Source organism: Aphis gossypii, chromosome 2 (genome assembly GCF_020184175.1).
Source record: "Aphis gossypii isolate Hap1 chromosome 2, ASM2018417v2, whole genome shotgun sequence".
Classification (NCBI taxonomy): Eukaryota; Metazoa; Arthropoda; class Insecta; order Hemiptera; family Aphididae; genus Aphis; species Aphis gossypii.
Genome location: NC_065531.1, coordinates 55,050,979 through 55,070,830, shown reverse-complemented (window position 1 = coordinate 55,070,830; position 19,852 = coordinate 55,050,979). Strand labels below are relative to the sequence as shown.

Below are 19,852 nucleotides of genomic sequence, written 5' to 3'. Positions count from 1 at the left end.
CAACACAAACGAAAATTCGTATATAGTAATAATATACTACATAACGCAATCGACACAATATTATATGTTTTGATTGTTGTTGTGCTTTACCCGGCAGACGGAGATGACGAAAGGGACGGCGACGTCGAAATAGGCGGCGAACACGATGACGTGGGCACTGTCGTCGGGGAACATTGATGTACCGCAAGAACGGGTATTTTTGAACCTGGGTGATGGTTACTACGACTGCACAACCGCCCAAAAAATAAATTATAATATGTTATTAATTTACGTGTAAAATAAATCGAATCTAAAAACGCATCAGACGAATGATCTGCAGTGATATTATATTAACGACGTTTACAAGTCACGAATCTGCAGGAACGATGTATTTTTTGATGCTTCAGGTAATTAAATAAAATATCAACATTTGCCCATTAACAGTGGCGAACCCAGGGGAGTGGACCCCTTGGCTCAAGCCATAGTATTTATTTTAATTTTATATTTTTAAAGTTACCAAGAAAACAGAAAAACAACATATAATCAATAAAAAGTTTTCCTGGACCCCTCCCATGAATATAACCTGGTTGCGCCACTGCCCAGTGATGATATATAGGTAATATAATATTATAGTATGCGTGATAGGTAGTCGACTAAAAACATCGTCACGTTCGATCTGGATTCAAAAGACAGATGTAAATGTACCGCACGAAATATCCTATAATACTAGACGATGGAAAATATTTTATCGCAGGAATAATATATCCGGTGAACAGTTAAAACTCACACAAATTCGTGTATCGTGTACACATAGAAGATTTACGGTGATAGTTTTAGTGCATATTTTAGGCTTTCTCTGTCCAAGTCATAAAGATAATTAAAAATGAATCGAAGTGATAACACTTTCACGCATTTAAAATACGCGATTATAATAATCAGGTGCATTTTATTTTGCCCATCACCGCGGCGATTGTATTGTATAAAAAACGTGCTCATTATAGAGTGTTTAATAAAATACTAGTTTGTAGGTATATAATTACTGTACTATACTTAAAACGTTAAAAATGTTAGTTACCTAGAACTTGAGTTAGACAACGTAGGTATACTTGACGATCTGTGCATTGACAGAGACCTGCATGTAATAGATAAATAACAGTAACATGGTTAGTAAGAGTAATAGGCGAGTTAATAATATTAAAAAAGTTAATGTTTAATATTATGATGAAATCTATGTATGATAAATTATCGTAATAATTAATATTACATAATTCATAGGTATATTACTAATTTTTAAAAAAATATGTTCATTTCCAAAAAAAAAATATGAACAAAAAATATTTTCAGAACATCTATTAGGTATATTATTATAACTATAAAGTTAATATATTTAATTATATATATATATATTATAATATATATTATGCATAATAATGTAAGTGTGTATATTACCTGGTAGACGATGACGGCGATTGGCTGGTCAGCGTTGACGGTGAACGCAGTCCCCTGCCAGTGGTTTGTCCGTTAAGCGTAGACTTACGAGTGGCAGACGTTGAAGGCGTCTTGCCAGGCGTAAGTCTTGGTATGCGACTTGGCGTAGTTGAATCTAAAACACAATGAATATACACATATTATTTTAAAATAAATTTATTTTACTATATATTATGTTAAATACCAAACCCTTGTACAATCAAATTTTTATTAAATTAAAAGAGGCGTGATTACAAAAATTTAAAATGCAATAAATATTATACATATTTAGGAAATTGATATAATTATAGAATTCTGGAAAAATGTAAACATGATTTTGGTGCATCCAGATAACATATTCATAAAGTCATAACGCAGTGTAACGTCAATTACATTTTAAATCATTAAATAAATATTAAAGGTAATATAATAGGTATCACGATATTGTTAAAAGATACAAAATTATTATTCACTATAAAAAAATTGACTTCGTAAAAAAATAAAATTACAATACTTTATAACAATAAATATACTAATATAGGTACTTTAATGCAATTGGGCTCGTTCCGTATTAAATAATAAATAAATAAATAACGTTTGTCGAAGGTAAGTAAATAGAACTCTCCAAAAATCCATATAAATAGTTTTTTTTAGAAATCGACAAAGAATTATTCATAGATTTAATCTATTAAATGGATAATTATTTTTAGTGTATATATACTACCTATGTAAATGTACGGATAAAATTTGAGATTTATGACGAATAATAATAATAATAAATAAACAATTACCGGTACTGTCTAGAGACAGATTGGAACCGTGTCGGCTAGGTGGCTTGCTTCCCGGACGGCTTTGCGGCCTGCTAGCTGGTCTGCTAGCCGGTCGGCTGGCCGGTAGACTACCAGTGAGCCCGACGTTTGATTTTCTGACGGCTGGTGTGGACGGTTTTTTGACAACCGAAGTTCTCGAGTGAGGCGACGATTCGTTGTCGCTAAGCGAGTCTGGAGTGCCGGCTGTGCGGTTTACACCCATCTTGCCCATCGGTACACTCCTGGAACTCCGTTCACGTACCTAATATACACACATTTCCAGCATTAAAAAAAAAAAATCCATGACTACGCCATACCACTCATCGAATACAACGATGATAATAATTATAATAATAACACGTGTAAAAAATTATTATAAAAAATAATATTACGATAACATATTATATAAATAATGTATAATGTATAACGGCGGTGGCGATTATATACTATATGTGTAGTGGTAAATCGCATGACGGGCGTCATGGGTATTATACATAGATATATGCGATTTTCTCTTCCCTTTTCCCTCTTTTACCCCTTATATTACAACCAGCTTGGACCTATCTAACTCGATAAGATTGAAGATCATATTAAAATATATATATATTATTACATATAGACGTACATCACGGTCATTATTAGGAATTTTTGACGATTTTAGTATAAATTCCATAGTTGTGTTCCAAAAATAAACACCAAACATAAATATTAACGATTAGAATTCAATGACATGTTAAAATACTAAGAGAAATTCTAGATGTTTAAAATATTTTATCTTATTATACTCGTAATTATACTTATGGCTAGGTTTTCAAATTTATACTAAGATGATCATTAATTCGTTTCACCGTAACTATAATACCCATACCACCAATCAACACCGCAAAATTATATAACATCGACGAATAACGCCACCGCCGCCTAATAACACTAAAATAAATAAAACATAAAAAAAATTGAAAAAACGCTAGAGTGCAGTTTTTTCTTTTTTTCGACAATTTACCCAAAACGTGTTGATTTGCCTGCTGGGGCCCATTGCAAGAGGATACGAACACGGCAAGGACTCTCGTTGTCTTAAACTCTCGAATATTGGCATCAACTCTCTCATAAACTCTTCGGCTATTTAATTTTTAAAACATATGTATTTACAATCAGTCATCGACACATACTCAACATGCTCTCCCCCGAAGTGCCTCGACGTAACCAAAGAGTTTCATTTCAATTATATACTATTATTGTACGACTAATTCGTAAATAAAATCATGATATAGGAAGGGAATCGTCAGTTTTTTTTTTTATTAAAAAAACCCTTGAGAACTTATTCATAAATTATAAAATATATGATTTTCGTTTCTTTTCCACGCCTTGCTATATATAGTTTCATAGCATACAAAATATATGCACTCAATACAAACCACAAGCCGACAGTTCAGAAGTAGAGCTCACGCCATATATATGTATATGTGTGTGTAATATAAATTACAGTAGGTACTTACGTATTATTAGTGTTACACAGATCGATCGAAAATTTACCAGACTGCTTATACATGTACATATGTATTTTTTAGACTACCACTATTTTTTGCATTTATTTATTGAATAAATAAAACAGTGTGTGAAAATGACAGTGTAAGATCTCATTATTTTGTTATTATGTCTTAACTTGTTCCTTATTTTTGCAGATAATATCAAGCTTTTATTACTTTTTATTTTTAAGTATCTAGCTGATGATTTGTATCTCCAGAAATAAAAGACTAAATTGTGTAGGTAGGTAAGTTGGGTCTTTAATTCTGTCTCGAAATATTATATAATAAGACTTATTTAAGAATTCGTAATTATAAAGTATATTTAATGATTTCATTTATGAGGTTCATACGATTTTGTCTTAAGAATGTGGGGTGGTCGATCTTAGTACGTACAATATAAAAAAATATTATGTGGGTTATTGAAGAGGCGTAACTAAGTCTTCGAAAAGATTTTACACAAATACTTAATAATAATAATAGTTAATAGTTAATATTTGGCAGAATTAATGAAATAGCAAAATCCTATAAATTCAAACCAATTTGATTTAATTTTGAGACATAAAAATGTTTTCTTTACTAAAAAAACAGTACTACCTACCTAATTTTGAATTTTAATTTTTCCAAATAATAGTTTTGAATTTACAATTAAATGACATAATGTAAATATTGAATATATTAAGATATAATAAAAACACACTTAAGTATTTTATTGGTAAATTAATATACATAAAAATATGCAAAAAAATAGTAAGTAGTCCAAATAATATCTATATAAAACATTCGTATGTTTGAGTATAATACGGTATAGTACAATCAATTCTTGATTGATCCAGGTAACCTTGATAATACATAAGTATCTAAGTTACACTTATATAACGACTAAATACTACGCACTCAAAAAACTACAAACTAAAAATAAATAGCAGCAGCGAGCAAAAAAAAAAAAATAAGTAAAAAAGCCAATATTTCACTGCACACATTATATTTACTGCACGATGCAATGACGATAAGGCCAAAAACGGTGTTTAAAATAATATATAATTAAGTACAGTCCGTGCTTTCTTACTTGGATATATAATAACAAAATAGTATATATATAATATATACTTAGTTATTTGACAGATATATTAGTCATTTTACCTTTGTGATCGGACCGGCAGTAGACACAGACCGCTGTTGTTGAGCGTTGTGTTTCGGTTTGAATGCGGACATGCTCTGTGAAACGCCATCGGCCAGTATGAACTGCTCGCGGAGTTCGATGTTTGTGCGTCCTTTGGCTGTGAGTGCGTAAAGGAAATGAAAAGGTGTGATGAGAAGGATAAAATTGTTAAAAAAAAAAAACAAAACAAAAACAAACAAAATAAAAAACACATCACAATATTAAAACAGTGAAAAAAAAAGTTAATGTGTTAAATAATAATAATTAAAATCAAATCAAATCAAATCAAATATAAAATAATTAAAAAATCCAAAACATATTATTATTAGTACAACTAATAATATTATACTATAAAGTATACATAGGTATATGAAGCCAAACCGGATTAGTGTCCTCACGCCAAGTTAAATATTCAGCGCGTATAAAATATTATACGTAATAATAATATGTATTAATAGTAAATAATTAGCATGCTATAGTGAGCGGTATAATATATTAAATTTAACTTTACAGGATACATGCATAGGCGAAACTTTTAGATTCGTGTATGGAATAAATCTATTTACGCATAAGTACTGATATATATAAATAGGTATTATAAGTACCTATTTAATAATAATATAATATGTATTATATATATTATTGGTTTCATCTATATTCTATATTATAGTCATTAGTCGCGACGACCAAAATTTCTGTATAGACGTATATAGAATATAGTTAAACACCATATTATATATACCTATATAATATAGTTTCGCTTATACGAGTGCAAGGATTTCAGGATTTATAGGAAGCTGCTGCAAACTCGCTACAAATGTATACGCGTGATACGCATACGCGAAATACGTGACACAAAAACTATATATTGCAAGTATAACATCATATTAGAGCAGACCTAGGTCTGTAGATTTAACCTAGGTACTATATAAATTAACGTTATACTTGCAAATTCTACGAAAAACGTATTCTAAATGCGTTAATACTTGATAAAGTTTTTCAAATAACATAAACACAGTGTCTGATGACGACCTCGTAATAATATACCTTTTTGGCAGTTGAAGTAGGCTTACGGTACGCAGCACAGTGTACCGCTGAGAAATACAAAACAACAAAACGCAAAAATAAGAAAAACCATAAAAAAAACCACGTGCATCGAAAAAATAGGGTTCAAAAATATGTAACGATATAGCGATCATACAATTCAATTGGACTAGGCTGTAAGGACACCACGGTTCGTGTTCTTCGGGCACGAATGGGTTGGGCATCGGCAACATTTCAACTAGACTCGACCAAAAAAATTAATCAAAATCAAAACGAAAAAAGAAAGAATAATTGAAAAACCAAAATAAAATAAAAAAATCATAAGTAAAGGAAACGATGGATAAGGACAAAATCAAAATTCAACAAATAAAATATGAGAAACAACAGTATCATAATATTATGTTAAATTACGTACTTTGGAAACTAAAATCATATTCAATGTTAATTGTAATATATATAATAGTATATTATATATGTATAATGTACACATGCATTGAGTTAGTATGTATAGAATATACACTCGCGTTTAAGTTACCCTTTTACTTTCTCAAGAGTTTGTTTTTAATAATTATTAATATAATATGTATTTATATATTGATATTATTTAACATATTATTGTTTTCTGTTTGTTAACCACGTGTGTGGTATATTATGTTTACCCTTGTACTAACGAGGCACCGGTTAAGAGATACTAAAATAACAGTAAAATTAACTTATTAATTAGTTATTATTAATATACATATAACATATATCATTTATTTATCCAAAAATTACCCAACCATCGGTTAAAGATTAATAGAATTACTATTATATATATTTATTTATGTGTATTTAGAATGTTTGACTAATATTGTTAACGAATTACTCACCTCTGCACGGATCGTTCTTAACCAAAAATTCGTCGAGAGCGACCCAACCACCGCCGACACGTACCATAACAGTTGATCTCAATATACGGACGAGACGCAGTTTCTGACTGTCGCCGAACTGTATATGCAAAATCAAAACGAAACACGTTAATAAACGCATCGCAAATCTTACAATTATTATTGAGCGAGCAAAACGCGATAAACCACAAAATCCCCGAAAACTTATATTATACACCACGTACCCGGTATTTTCCTTCTCCAACTTGGAACACTCTGAACTTTTGGCGACAAGTACACAGCATTACCAGCCTTTTAACCTCATCATGTATCTTTTCGGCCTCGGTGTCTGGTTTCTTTTCTTCCCAGTCTGGTCGCAATGCGGCTATGAATTCTTTCCAGTCGATCAGACCAAGTTTGTCATGATCGAACATATCAGCCACAGCGTTCATTTCCAGTTTACTAGTATCAAATTCTGTTGGATAAAAAAATACATATAATTAACATAAGATACAAATTAGTTAGTACATCATAATAAGCTCGCCCTCCATATTCACAGCCTTGCAGACTTCCTCTTCTCAACGCACAACTTATACTGATCAATCAAAACCATTTCATTATTAGACCCAAACATCTAAAGTGCACACTATATATTATCGATTGTTAACTCACTGGTTTTCATGATTCCGTCGATAAAGTCATCTCTAGGTATAAGACCATCATTGTTCTTGTCCATTTTCCTGAATAAATCTGTGAGCCGGGATTTCTTATGGTTCATGAACTTCAAGAACTTTAGATAGAAATCAAACGCAATTAAAACACAAAATCGAAATATACAACTGTTTTATTTGTTTATTTATTTTAATATTCACGTACTCGTTTCCTCCACAGATCCCATGAGAAGTTCCTTACTTTCTCGACTTCTCTTAAATAGTTCAGATGTTCCTGCAGACGACGCTGACGTTCCCAAGCCATTAGCCACACGGAATGCCATTTGTCCCACAGCTGTCGACAACGCGAATTGCGTAACAGGGGCTCTTCCACTTTGCTATAGATAAAAGTTAAATATAAAATATAATATTAAAGTCTACATGAAAATTATTCGACACCAAAAATACGACACAAACATTGAACTAAGCTTCTACATTTTATAGAGAGTACAGAACAGAAGAATACAGCATGGTATTAAAATAATAAGTAATCACATAATATATAGCATATTTGTATAAAATATGTATATATAGTAAAATTTTGAAGGTCTAGACATTTTTTAGCTTACCTTCCTTTAGCTGGGAATCGAGGTCCAATATGTGGCAAATGATCCATGGATTTATCTCGTATGATTTGACTACCCCGACTAAAAATACAAAAAAAAATAACAATATTTTAATAATTGATTTAAATAGCAATTTTAAATTACACAAATAAAATTAATGTATATAGATTTATTAAATATTAAATTATTTTCTATTCTATAATATTAATGTGTTTTTATTTTCAACAAATAACTAAAATTAAAAATTATCAACATCAATAAGGTTAATAAAAAAAGTGTTCAAAATATTGTAACTTATCAACAGTGACAATTATAAGCTCAATATTTTATTTTAAAAAAAAAATCAGCAATCTCTAGACTATTCTGAATAAGTATATTGTATAATATTAATAAATGTATTTATAATGGATATTACTGAAAAATGTAAATACATTTTAGCATTAAGCCAATGTGAAATATGCTAATAATTATAAAATATATATCTACGAGTATGTGCACAAACAAAATAAATGTTAACTGATTAATGAAATTTATGTATTCAAATTAATTTTGTGAAGAATAATAATTAATGTGACTTATGATTGAAAAAATTAAATTAAAATAAAATAATATTAAACAATTAAAAAAATAACTATGAGAGAAAGTCGATTAAGTTAAAATTAGGTAGAACTAAATTTAGCATACTAGAAAACATGGATCAAATAATTTATCAATGCTAATAATAATACGAAAAAAAAAATAGATACATTTAAAACTTTTCGGAAACAATACTTTTAATTTACTCTATTTTATTTCTTGACTTTTAAAAAAAATTAAATGCAAATTCTTGTACCTTGTAATTGGCGAGGAAAAATTATAAAATGAGATGTATTGAATGGCTTAAATTGTTCTTACATTAGACAACTTAAATGAGTTCCATACTAATATAGTAGATGTCTACACACACTAAAGACTTGAAACTATTAATTTATATTTTATAAATGTGTTGATAAAAGAGTAATCTTAATAGATATTAATGAGATTTTAGAGATCATGTTATATTTTTTTTTTGTAATGGTAATTTGATATTTATATTCTACATCTCCATTGATATGGAATATTTCAATTTATTTATAGTTAGAATTGTTATTGTAAGATAAAATTTGATGTTTTATTTTTTTCTAGCACAATATTTTAAAATCGAATACCTAACATGTAGTAATATGATTAAGTATCAACCCAATTACTAGTTTCAAAACTAAATTCACATGTATATTTAACCATACACTATAATAGGTATCAATAAAATTATTAATATATGTAAGTGCATTGTGCATTTTGTACTAACCTTTGTCTGCGATCACTTAGATCATGTGAACTGCCAGCCAAGTCCTCTCGGCTGAAAATGTGCAAAAGTGCAATCTTATAAATATTATGCGTGCAATATTGTGATAATATTTATATAAAGCAAACATAAAATGAAAATATTTTTATAACACAATAAGCTCTAAATATACAATCATGCAACTAAAAACATTATGAATAAGGTTTGAATGTTGTTTTTATTTTTATAAATAAAATTGTTTAAAAATTATCAAATATATTAAAAAAATATACATTAATAACTGATATAGCAAACCTCATAGTAGATATTTTCTTAGCCGATGGTTTTCTTCCTACTGGAGCAGCAGGTTGTTTAACTTTGCACACAGTGTCTACTTCAGTTTGTCTCTTAGCAGTGTTTTCCATGAATTCTCGATGTTCTTCAATCAGTTTTTCAACCACTTCTATACTGTCGGGTAAAGGTTCAGATTCAAGATCTAACAATCTGTTTTCTAATCTAGTCAACCAGGAGAATAATTCTTCTAGCAATGAGTCCAAGTCTTGAAGGGACTGTAAGTGTTCGACTAGCCTTTGCTCACGCTAAATATACAATTTATTAATTAAAAATAGTAGAAACAGTTATTAGCTTGACTCATTTTGATAAGGATGTTACTTTACCTGTTTAGCCCAAGTCCAAACTTCTTCCCATCTAGACTGAATTATAGTTATCCAGTGCTTGATCACACCAACTGCGTCTGGATGTGCTTTTTCTAAGATTCGTTGAGCCAAAGTAACGGTAGAATCTTTTTCATGTTGTTTATCAGACATTTCTTCAATGAACTTCCTATGCTCATTTAACTGGTTTCTTGTTTCTTGTTCATTATCTGGTAATGGTCCAATGAACCTTAATTTCATCTCTGCATCAGATAACCATTCTAACAGTAAATGTACAGATTTATGTAACTGCTCAGCCTAAAAAAATAATAAACAACAATTTGAGTTAATTATATCAATTTAAAATTTAATTTTTATTACTTGTCTTAACGCGTCTTCAAGACGTTCTGTTCGTTTTTCGCATAATTGGCTAGTACGATTCCACAAGCCCTCTAAATCGTCCAGTTGATTTTGAATTATAGCACGGTCAGCATTGTTGGCCTTTGACATAAGATCTTTACCAGTCTGTCGTACAGTTTTCATTTGCTCATAACGCTTAGATAATGTATCTTCAAATGCCTAATAAAAATATTTATATAAATAATATATACTAACAAAATGCAATGTTATTCATAGTAGTTAATTAAATTATTTACCTTATGTTGTTCAACTAAAGCCATTACTGTATCCAAATCTCCATGCACTGGTCCATCATCAGTTAATCTTTTTTCAGTTTTACGTAACCAATCCAAAAGAGCTTCCATAGCATCTTTAAACTGTCCACAGTACAACAAAGCTTCTTCCAACTTTCTTTGCCTATCTACAGATTTGGTGCATACTAAATTCCACTTTTCTTTTAATTCATTGATCATTTTGTTTAAGGGTTGTTCATCACTCTTAGGAGCTTTTTCTTTCAATGCTTTGCCCATTCTCATTGTAGAGTCATATGTTGCTTGCTTTCCACTTAAGGCCCGTTGTACATCTCTGTGTTTGGCCAAACGCTGTTTAATACGCTCTGGATCATTACCAACACTAGCATCTTGGGTTAATTCATCCAGATTCTTCTCTGCAGTAGCCAACCAATCCATTAGGCTTGACCATGCTTCATTGAACTCGCGAGCTTCCTTATAACCATGATCAAGTGCACGAGTTCTTTCAGCACTCTTTGACACAACTCGTTCAAAGCGATGTTGTACACTAAAAACACAAAGATTTAAAATAAAATTAATTACAAAAATAAAATAAACATTTATTTTACCTGATTAATAAGTTTTTGATGAGTATAACATCTTGTTTCTGTGAAAAGTACTTCAGATGAGTTCCTTTTTTGTCCAAATGAAGCATTATTTCTCGATGGGAGCTCACATCTTTTTGGAAAGTCTTATGGTCTTCAATTTGTGTTAAAATAGTGGCCAAAATACGAGAAACTGGTTTCAAGTTAGATAATGTTTTCTCAGCATCAGTTAACCAATCAACAAATGCCTAATAATTATAATAAAACAATTTATACTAAATATTATTAAATATATATATATTTATCACACATACCTGTAAAGCATTATGGAATTCAGTAGCTTCTTTAAGTGCAATTTCCAATTTGATTTTTTTATCATTAGCTCTAGCAGTCACACTATCCCATCGCTGTTTTAGGGTTTTCAAGTTTTGTTGCAAGTTACCAGAGTTTGGTGATTTTTTCAAATATTCTTGACCTTGAGCTAAAACAGTTTCCACTTTTGGTCTATTAGATTCTAGTTCATCATATACTTCCATGAAGCGTTCCAACTGTTCACTTGCTGTTTCAGGTAAGCCACCAACAGGTTTCGATGTTGCTATCACACCATCAACTTCGCCTAACCATGATAGCAAGTCTTGAATTTCAACAGCAAACCTTTGGGCTTCTTGCAGTGCGTCTTCTAACTCTAACTGCCGATCAGCTGCTTTTTGTAATAAGTCTCTCCAGCTTTTATTCAAAACATTAAGTTTATCTTGAGTGGAGTTAGCTTCAGCTGATCCTTTTCCATTTTCAATCAATTGTCGACCAGCATCATTCAAAGTGTCAACACTTGACTGATGAGCATGAATGTCATTCACTAATACTTTGAGCTTAGCAAGTTCAACTTCCAATAACTGAGAATCACCAGCAACAGGTTTCAAATCTTTGTCTAATGTTTTATTAGTATTATCAATCCATGCAAGAAGTTCTGCCAATGCATGATGGAATTGGCCTAATTGTAAAAGACTGTTTTCCAATTGACGCTGTCGTTCAACAATACCCTTCAATAGATTTTCCCATCTACGGTTCACTTCAGTTAATGGTTGTTTGAGAGCAGCTGCCTGTTCAACTGTAGTTCTTTCTGTAAGTTCTTGGGCTTGCCTATAATATCGAAAAGTAAAATATAAAAATATATAATTTAATATTTTAAACTAATATTGAAGTATTTAAATCCAGATTAATTTATAACTATTACCTAGCGACACTTCTATAAAATAATAAAATCCATTGTAAGCCATAAAAAAAATACATATGTATTATACATTACATTATATTGTATTTATATACAATAAATACTAAATTACCAAGTATTGATTAATAATAGCATCATTTAATAATTACTAACATAGTATGACTGTAATTACCTGTTCAAAGCCTCTACTTTAACCATTTGAGGGTCAATGTCAGATTTAAAGTTCTTAAGTTCTCCAATTTGATTTTTAACAACTTTAATATCTGTTCCTAATGGACCTAAATTGGCAAATCTGCGTTCAGCTCCATCCAAAAATTTGAGCAAATCCTAAAAATAATTTGTTTTAAATACTATTCATATTACAAATTGTATTAATTATTCATACTTGTAAAGTTTCATGGAATTCCATAGCTTTTTCCATAGCCTGTATCAAATTTTCTTCACGTTTAGCAAACAATGCAGTTACAGTTTCCCAAGCATTATCTAAGTCTTCAATGTGTTTCTTAACTTCGGGCTTGTCAGGATCTCCACACACTTTCATTAATTGTTTACCACTAGCACGGCACTGGTCTACTTCAGGTTTGGTCTGATCAATTTCTGCTTTAATTTCTTTTAGAGCAGCTTTTTGTTGTTTCAATATAGCAGGTTCGACAGCTGGTGCATCTTGTGAGTGTAATGAATCTTGCAAATTTTTTAGTGTACCCATCACATTCTGTAATTCTTCCCAGAATCTTTCGGCAAGTATAAGGGCTTCTTCAAGACTACGCCCACGATCATTAGTTGCCTCTTGAACTTCATTCCACAAACTGTTTAATCTGTCTAATTTACGTTTAATGTCTTTAACAGCAGGATCTGAGGAATTTGGAGCTTTATTAATGACATCATTAGCTGCTTTTTTCACTGCTTGGAATGCATCAGCACGCTTATGTAAATCTTCAACAACAGCATCATTTTCATCTTGTTGGTCACGAATTTTAGGAGGATGTGCAGATATAGGTTCAGCACCAGACACTTGTTCGGCAGTATTTTGTAATGCCCTCAACATACCTTCCAATTTATCACTAAATTGACTGGTTTCTTGTAATGCTTTTTCTAGAGCTTGTTGTCTTTGCCTAAGTTCAGATCTTAGTGCTGCATACCTAGCATTGTCACTGTCCATAATGTATTGGATTTTCATTCCCTCGTCATCGTTGCATAATCTGATTAAAGCTTCACCAGTTTTATTAAGTTTATCCACAAGTGGTTTATGTTCAGCAATAGACTGTACAAACATTTCGTTTTTATCTTGTTGCTGAGCAATAATTTCTGGTCTCAAAGCAGGCATAGCTAACATTGATACTTGTCTCTCCATGTCATCCAACCAACCAGATAAATCAAAGTGTGATTCTTGGAAATGTTGTGCAAGTGGTAAAGCTTGTTCAAGTATACTTAAACGTTCAGCACTTAATGCTGATACATGATCCATGACTTCACGAAGATCTTCCATTTTTTCACGCATGAGACTTGTGTCATTGCTTTGAGTAACTTCTCGTAAAACTTTTTTAGCCATAGATAAGACATCTCTACCTCGTCCTTTTTGACTCGATATGTCATCATTGAGTGCCTTGTGTTCTTTAAGTTGAACACGAATAATATCTACTTCACTACTTGGAGGTTCTGCGTCTCTTAATTGATTATCTACTTCACGGAACCAATCTAATAGATCATCCATATCACCGATGACTTCAAGTGATCGTTGTTTAGACAAGTGAATACGTTCAGCTTTTCTTTGAATTTGTTCAGCAATAGCGTCAAATCTTCGATTATCTCTTGTAACAAGGCCTTCAATTGTTGAAGCACCTTCACCAGGAGACATTTGACACAATTGTGGTCCTATTTGATTTATATTTTCTAATACTGGACGGAATTCTAAAAAATAAATAATTTTTATTATTATTAAAATGTATTAAATTTTATTTAATAAAAAAAATAAGCAATTATGTATAGCAGTATTTCTAAATACCTTGGATGTCAAGTTCTAAATTATGAATGTCTTCCTCTTTGGGTTCTGCTGTTTGTAATTGTGATTCAGCTGATAACATCCAATCGCCCAAACGTTTATGAGCATTATGGAATTGCTGTACTAGTGGCAACATGCTTTCTGCATTCTTTAACATATCAGTACCAGCAGTAACCAAATCATTGTAACGTCTCTGCAATACATCCAACTTATCTTTTAATTGAATGGCTTCGTCACTGGTTATGTGTTTCATAAGCTCCATTCCTGCATCTACGGTGCCGTCAACATCTGATTGGTGGTTTGATATTTCTTCACACAGATCTGCAATATCTTCCATTTGTTCCACTAGTTTATCTGTATGCACAGGTAATACTTTATATTTGCCCAAACGTTTTTCCATGCCGTCCATCCATGCTTGTAAATCTTGATAAGTTAATACCAAATGTCTAAGACCAGCACGAGAGTCTTGTAATAGTTGTCCCACTTTATCTGAAGTATTTACAAGTGCAGCATAACGATCAGCTGTTTCTTGGATACGATCTGCTACTCCAGATGCCTCATCTTCACCAACCAAAGCCATTAATGTACTAGCTACTTCAGTGAGATCATGGAACTCAGGATTTTTAGATAGGATTTCATTGTGTAATTTCTAAAAAAAAAAAAATCAATTTAGTTAAATAAATGGTTTAAAGTGAAAAAATTGTAAAAAATATCCATATAAAATAAAGTTATCATTATTAAATAATGGTAACTCAATAATATAAAAGTATAAATATACTAATTATTTGATAGAGAAAAAAAGAACATAAACAAAATATATTATTATAATTAATAATTTATGTTTAAAATACATACATACAATATTACATTTTTGTAATATAATATGCACAATAATTAACTGCCACAATAACTGTCTTACTTCACTCTTGTAAAAAAATGATTTAACTTAATTTTACTTACACTATGTTCTTTAATCCTCTGTTGTATTTTTTCTTCATCCGTAGGAATGAGTTCCATGTCCTTAATTTTTTTCTCGCTTTTATCCAACCACTCCAAGAGTGGTGTAATTTTTTCCAAGAACTCTTTAGCCACTACCATAGCTTTTTGTAAATCGTCCATGCGTTTTGTAGCACCACGATCCAAATTATCAAAACGTTGAGATAACTCTTTTAATTGTGATTCAATTTCCTTACGTTCTCTAGGATCAACATTAGCTGCAACCTCATTACCCATATCAAATATTGATGACAATGAATTTTGACGATCAGCTAACATTTTCTTTAAGAACTGAAATTGTTTAATTAAAATTTAATACATTATAACATTCCTAATAACAATTAAAAATATATATATTTATTATTTACTTTTTGTTCTTGTAATTGTGCTTTTACCACCTTGTAATCTGCTGATGGTGGTTTTTGATTAGATACTAATTCTTCTGTATCAGCTAACCACTTAGCAAATCCATCTAAAGCATCTTGGAACTTGCCAGATTGTAAAAGTCCATAATCAAGTCGTCTATCTCTCTCATTTAATTTTTCTTTAAGTGCATTCCACTTATCGTTCATTTTTTCCAAATCTTTTTCCAAAATTCCAGTGTTTACTCCTCTGGCAGCAGACTGTATTAATCTTTGACCTATACCATTAACATCATTAACTGACAAAATTAATGGCTCAATGGTATTCTTTCTGAAAGAACCAAACTCTTGTTGTTGGAATTTAATTGCCTCCACTTCTGATCCAATTGGTTTCAAACTCTTAAACTCATCCGTTGCATGTTCTATATCTTGTACAACATTATCATGCTTATTTTTAAAAGCTTGTAGTCTGTCTAAAATATTTTCGAGATCAGTTTGTCTGTTTGATGCTCGTTCATCAAGTTTGTTTAATAGACGAGTCAGAGATTCAGCTTGATCACGCATAGAAGTAGAGTCTTCTAAACGTTGGCCTAATTCAAGCATCTCTGTGACATCATCTCCAGCTCTTGCAATTTTCTTGATAAATTTGTCTACTTCATCTAATTGGCCAGTAACAGTTTTAATATCGCGACCCGGTGGTTTTAATGAGTCAAATTCAGCTTCTAAGTCATTCAAGTTTTTACCAAGAGCTTTAACTTTATCCGCATATTGTGCCAATGCAGTCGAAGCTGAAAGTAATTGTGAACACCTATCATCCAGTTTACCTTCTAAATCGTCTAATCTATCCATAAGATTATCAACATCGTCTTGTAATTTTAATGAGTCACCAACACCCATTTGAGCAGCTTCTGAGGCCAAGTCACCAGCTGTTTGCCTTAACCCTACTAATGGACCTCTTAATTTCTTAGCATCTTCACGCAATGCTTTAATTCTTTCCAGCAGCTTAGGATCACGTGCAGCACCTCCAACAGAATCGTGTGAAGCAAGTTTATCTTCACAACGCTGTAATGAGTGTTCGGAATCTCTAAGATTATCAGAAAAGTCAGATAACTTTCTTGAAATGTCTTCTAACCATTGTGTTTTTTCCATCAAATCATTGTTCAATCTATCCCATCGAGTTTTGATGGTTGACAGTTCTTGTTTTACAAGTTCTTTATCCACGTCACAAGAAGAAAGGAACGTTTCTCCTAAGTTTTTAACATTCTCAAACTCACCAGAGTGTTTCCATACTTCATTTCTAAAAGCAGACAATTCTCTAAGCTGTTTATCCACGTCTCTTTTAGTAAAGCTGTTTGGTCGAATAAGTTCTAATTTATTTTCGGCTTGAGCTAACCATGGTGTGAAGGACTCTTGAGCTCTGTAATATTTTCTACAGTGTTCCATGCATGTTTGAAGTCTGTTATGGCGGTCTACAGCTTCTTTGCGCAGTTTGTCCCAATTTTGTTGTATTTTGTCTAAATCGCGTTGCAAATTACGAGATTCGTTACGTTGTCCAATTCGAGATAACATATCACGACCTTTATTCAAAAGCATAATTACTTCATGTTCTTTGTGTAATACTTCTTTATATATAGGCTCATACTGAGAAACTTGTTGTTGCAATATATCTTTATCGGCAGATATTAATAGACGTTCTGTGAGACTGCCCAACTGATCAGACAGCCAACCAAGTGTCAAAGCACAAGTAGCTTCAAACTGTCTACCGTCTTTTAATGATCCTTCAATTTCAGCTTTTTTATTGTCTAATTTCTTTTGTAAGTTGTTATACTGACGATTAATAGCAGCTAATTTTGCTTGAATATCTGCTTTACAAGCTGGATCATCTAATACATTACACAAATGGTTGCCAGCATCTTCTAAATCAGCCAATAAAGGTCTTTGGCCTTCTAATTGTCTTTCTAAATTTTGTATTTTTCTAAGCCTCTCTTCTGGTTCCTTATCATAAGAAATATCATCTAACTGATCAGAAATATTTTGTAACGCTTCAGTTAAACGAGCAAGACCTGCATCAAATTCTCGAGTTGAATCAGCTGCTGCACCAAGATTGGATGCTCTATCTTCCAATTTGCCAAGTAAATCTGACCATTTTTGTAAAATTGCTGATAATTTATTAGAAAACCGTTGGGCATCTGGAGAGTTGTGATCTGGTAGTCTATTGAGTATACTTTCACCAACAGTTGTTAAATGTGTAAGTTGAGGTTGTTGAGTTCTAAACTCTTCCCTTAACACTTGAATTTGTTGAACTTGACTTTGTACTATTCTAGAATCTGATGATATTGGACCTAAGACATTTAACATACGCTCTTTGGATCCTAACCAGTTCGAAAGGTTGTCGTGTGAGTCATGGAAATCTTTCAAATCTTCAAGAAGTTGAATTCGGTTTTTACAAATATCATTTAAGTTCTTCCAACGGCTCGTAACATTTTGAATGTCATCATGTAATCTATCCGCTCCTAAAGAAGTTGGTTTCTTTTTCAATAGATCATTTACACCAGATTTTGTACTATCTAACAAAGATTGTTTTTCATACATTTCTTCTAATACTGCTCTAACTTGTTTTGCCGCTTTATCAGACTCTTCTTTAGTCAATGGAATACTTTCTTTTGGTAATGATTTTTGTGTTCTATCCAAAAATTGATTTAATATCTTCATATTTTCAACCAATTTTCTAACATCATCTCTAATTGTATCCAATTCATTTTGTCTGTCTGATATTTTTACACCTAATAAGTTATACCTGTTATTAATTTCGTTCAATTCTTGTTGCACAGGGCTATCATCTAAACCATCTTCAATTCTATTGTATGTGAAACTTACAACAGAATTTCTAGGAGAATCCCTAGAAGTTTTTCTTAAAGAGTCCAATGAATAGCGTTTAGTAGGAGATACTGAACTACGTCTCCTCATAGAATTGGTAAGACTAGAATCATAAAATGTAGCACCAAGGTCATTAAGTTTGTCAATAGTAATGCTATAATCACGATGATCCTTAGAAATCGGTTTCAGTTCATCAATTTGATTTTTAATAATATTCATGTCCACAGCTACACTTTCTAATTGATTAACTCTTTTCTCAGTATTATTTAACCAAATTAATACTTGATCTCTTAATTTTTCATATGCTTGAAGTTGTTCCACTTTAGCTTTAGATAATCTCTGTTTTTCTTCTAACAGTTGATTCAAATTTTTCCATTGGTTTTCCAATCCTTTAACACGATCACGTACTGGAGGAGTATCTGTTACATCCTTATTGTTAATAAGGGTTTTTCCATCACGTATTGTTTGATCTAATGCTTGACGTTGAGAGTCTCTTTGAGCAATTAAGTCATCCAACTTGCTTTCAGGCATATCGTTGAAATTGTCTAATGCATTTGTCAGCCATTGTTCAAGCATTGCTGCTTGGCTATTAAATGATGACAATATTTGATTTATGTCATTTAATAGTTCACCTCGTTTGGCAGTTCTATCCAAAAGTTTTTCAAAACGAGTCATAACATCCTTTAACTTAACTTCAATCTTTTTGGCAAGTCTAGGATTACTTGAGTTAATCATTAACTCTTGTGTAGAATGTGCGACACTATCAACACTTGCTCTATGTGTATCAATATCTGACTGCAACAACCTGTACTCGCGGATTTGTTCAGATAAACGATCTGTATGCAAGCTTACTGGTCTTGTTATATTCCTGTAAACATTTTAATTCCATTAACACATATAAATAATTTTATCAAATGTTAATTTAACTAAAATTATTTCAAAAAACATTTTTATAGTACCAATAATCATTATTTTTCCAACTTATTAAAAAAGGATACATTAGTCTAGCTAATCCGAACATCCTAATAGTATGGACAATTTATATTTCGTGCTTTTACTCATGTATAATGT

The 19,852-nt window shown here is 31.5% G+C and overlaps 1 protein-coding gene across 27 annotated transcripts in view; it reads right to left on the bottom strand.

The window, feature by feature from the left end:
• Positions 1 to 19,852, bottom strand: part of LOC114130918 (dystonin) — a 74,180-nt gene that overhangs the window by 3,183 nt on the left and 51,145 nt on the right. For 13 of the 27 annotated variants that reach the window (XM_050199454.1, XM_050199455.1, XM_027995996.2 and 10 more), the window contains 24 exons: positions 15,911 to 19,649; positions 15,507 to 15,833; positions 14,550 to 15,195; positions 12,933 to 14,455; positions 12,720 to 12,874; positions 12,551 to 12,562; positions 11,631 to 12,456; positions 11,341 to 11,564; positions 10,739 to 11,279; positions 10,464 to 10,661; positions 10,107 to 10,400; positions 9,745 to 10,028; positions 9,454 to 9,504; positions 8,130 to 8,207; positions 7,727 to 7,898; positions 7,523 to 7,640; positions 7,096 to 7,325; positions 6,854 to 6,971; positions 6,142 to 6,222; positions 4,922 to 5,058; positions 2,238 to 2,517; positions 1,429 to 1,582; positions 1,055 to 1,111; positions 91 to 225 (listed from right to left, as the gene is read on the bottom strand). In XM_050199454.1, the coding sequence (XP_050055411.1) occupies positions 91 to 225; positions 1,055 to 1,111; positions 1,429 to 1,582; positions 2,238 to 2,517; positions 4,922 to 5,058; positions 6,142 to 6,222; positions 6,854 to 6,971; positions 7,096 to 7,325; positions 7,523 to 7,640; positions 7,727 to 7,898; positions 8,130 to 8,207; positions 9,454 to 9,504; positions 9,745 to 10,028; positions 10,107 to 10,400; positions 10,464 to 10,661; positions 10,739 to 11,279; positions 11,341 to 11,564; positions 11,631 to 12,456; positions 12,551 to 12,562; positions 12,720 to 12,874; positions 12,933 to 14,455; positions 14,550 to 15,195; positions 15,507 to 15,833; positions 15,911 to 19,649 (10,380 nt within the window). Of the gene's footprint in view, positions 1 to 90; positions 226 to 1,054; positions 1,112 to 1,428; positions 1,583 to 2,237; positions 2,518 to 3,258; positions 3,375 to 4,921; positions 5,059 to 6,141; positions 6,223 to 6,853; positions 6,972 to 7,095; positions 7,326 to 7,522; positions 7,641 to 7,726; positions 7,899 to 8,129; positions 8,208 to 9,453; positions 9,505 to 9,744; positions 10,029 to 10,106; positions 10,401 to 10,463; positions 10,662 to 10,738; positions 11,280 to 11,340; positions 11,565 to 11,630; positions 12,457 to 12,550; positions 12,563 to 12,719; positions 12,875 to 12,932; positions 14,456 to 14,549; positions 15,196 to 15,506; positions 15,834 to 15,910; positions 19,650 to 19,852 lie in introns of all 27 variants that reach the window. The other 14 variants (XM_050199451.1, XM_050199469.1, XM_050199467.1 and 11 more) reach the window with 10 other exon arrangements.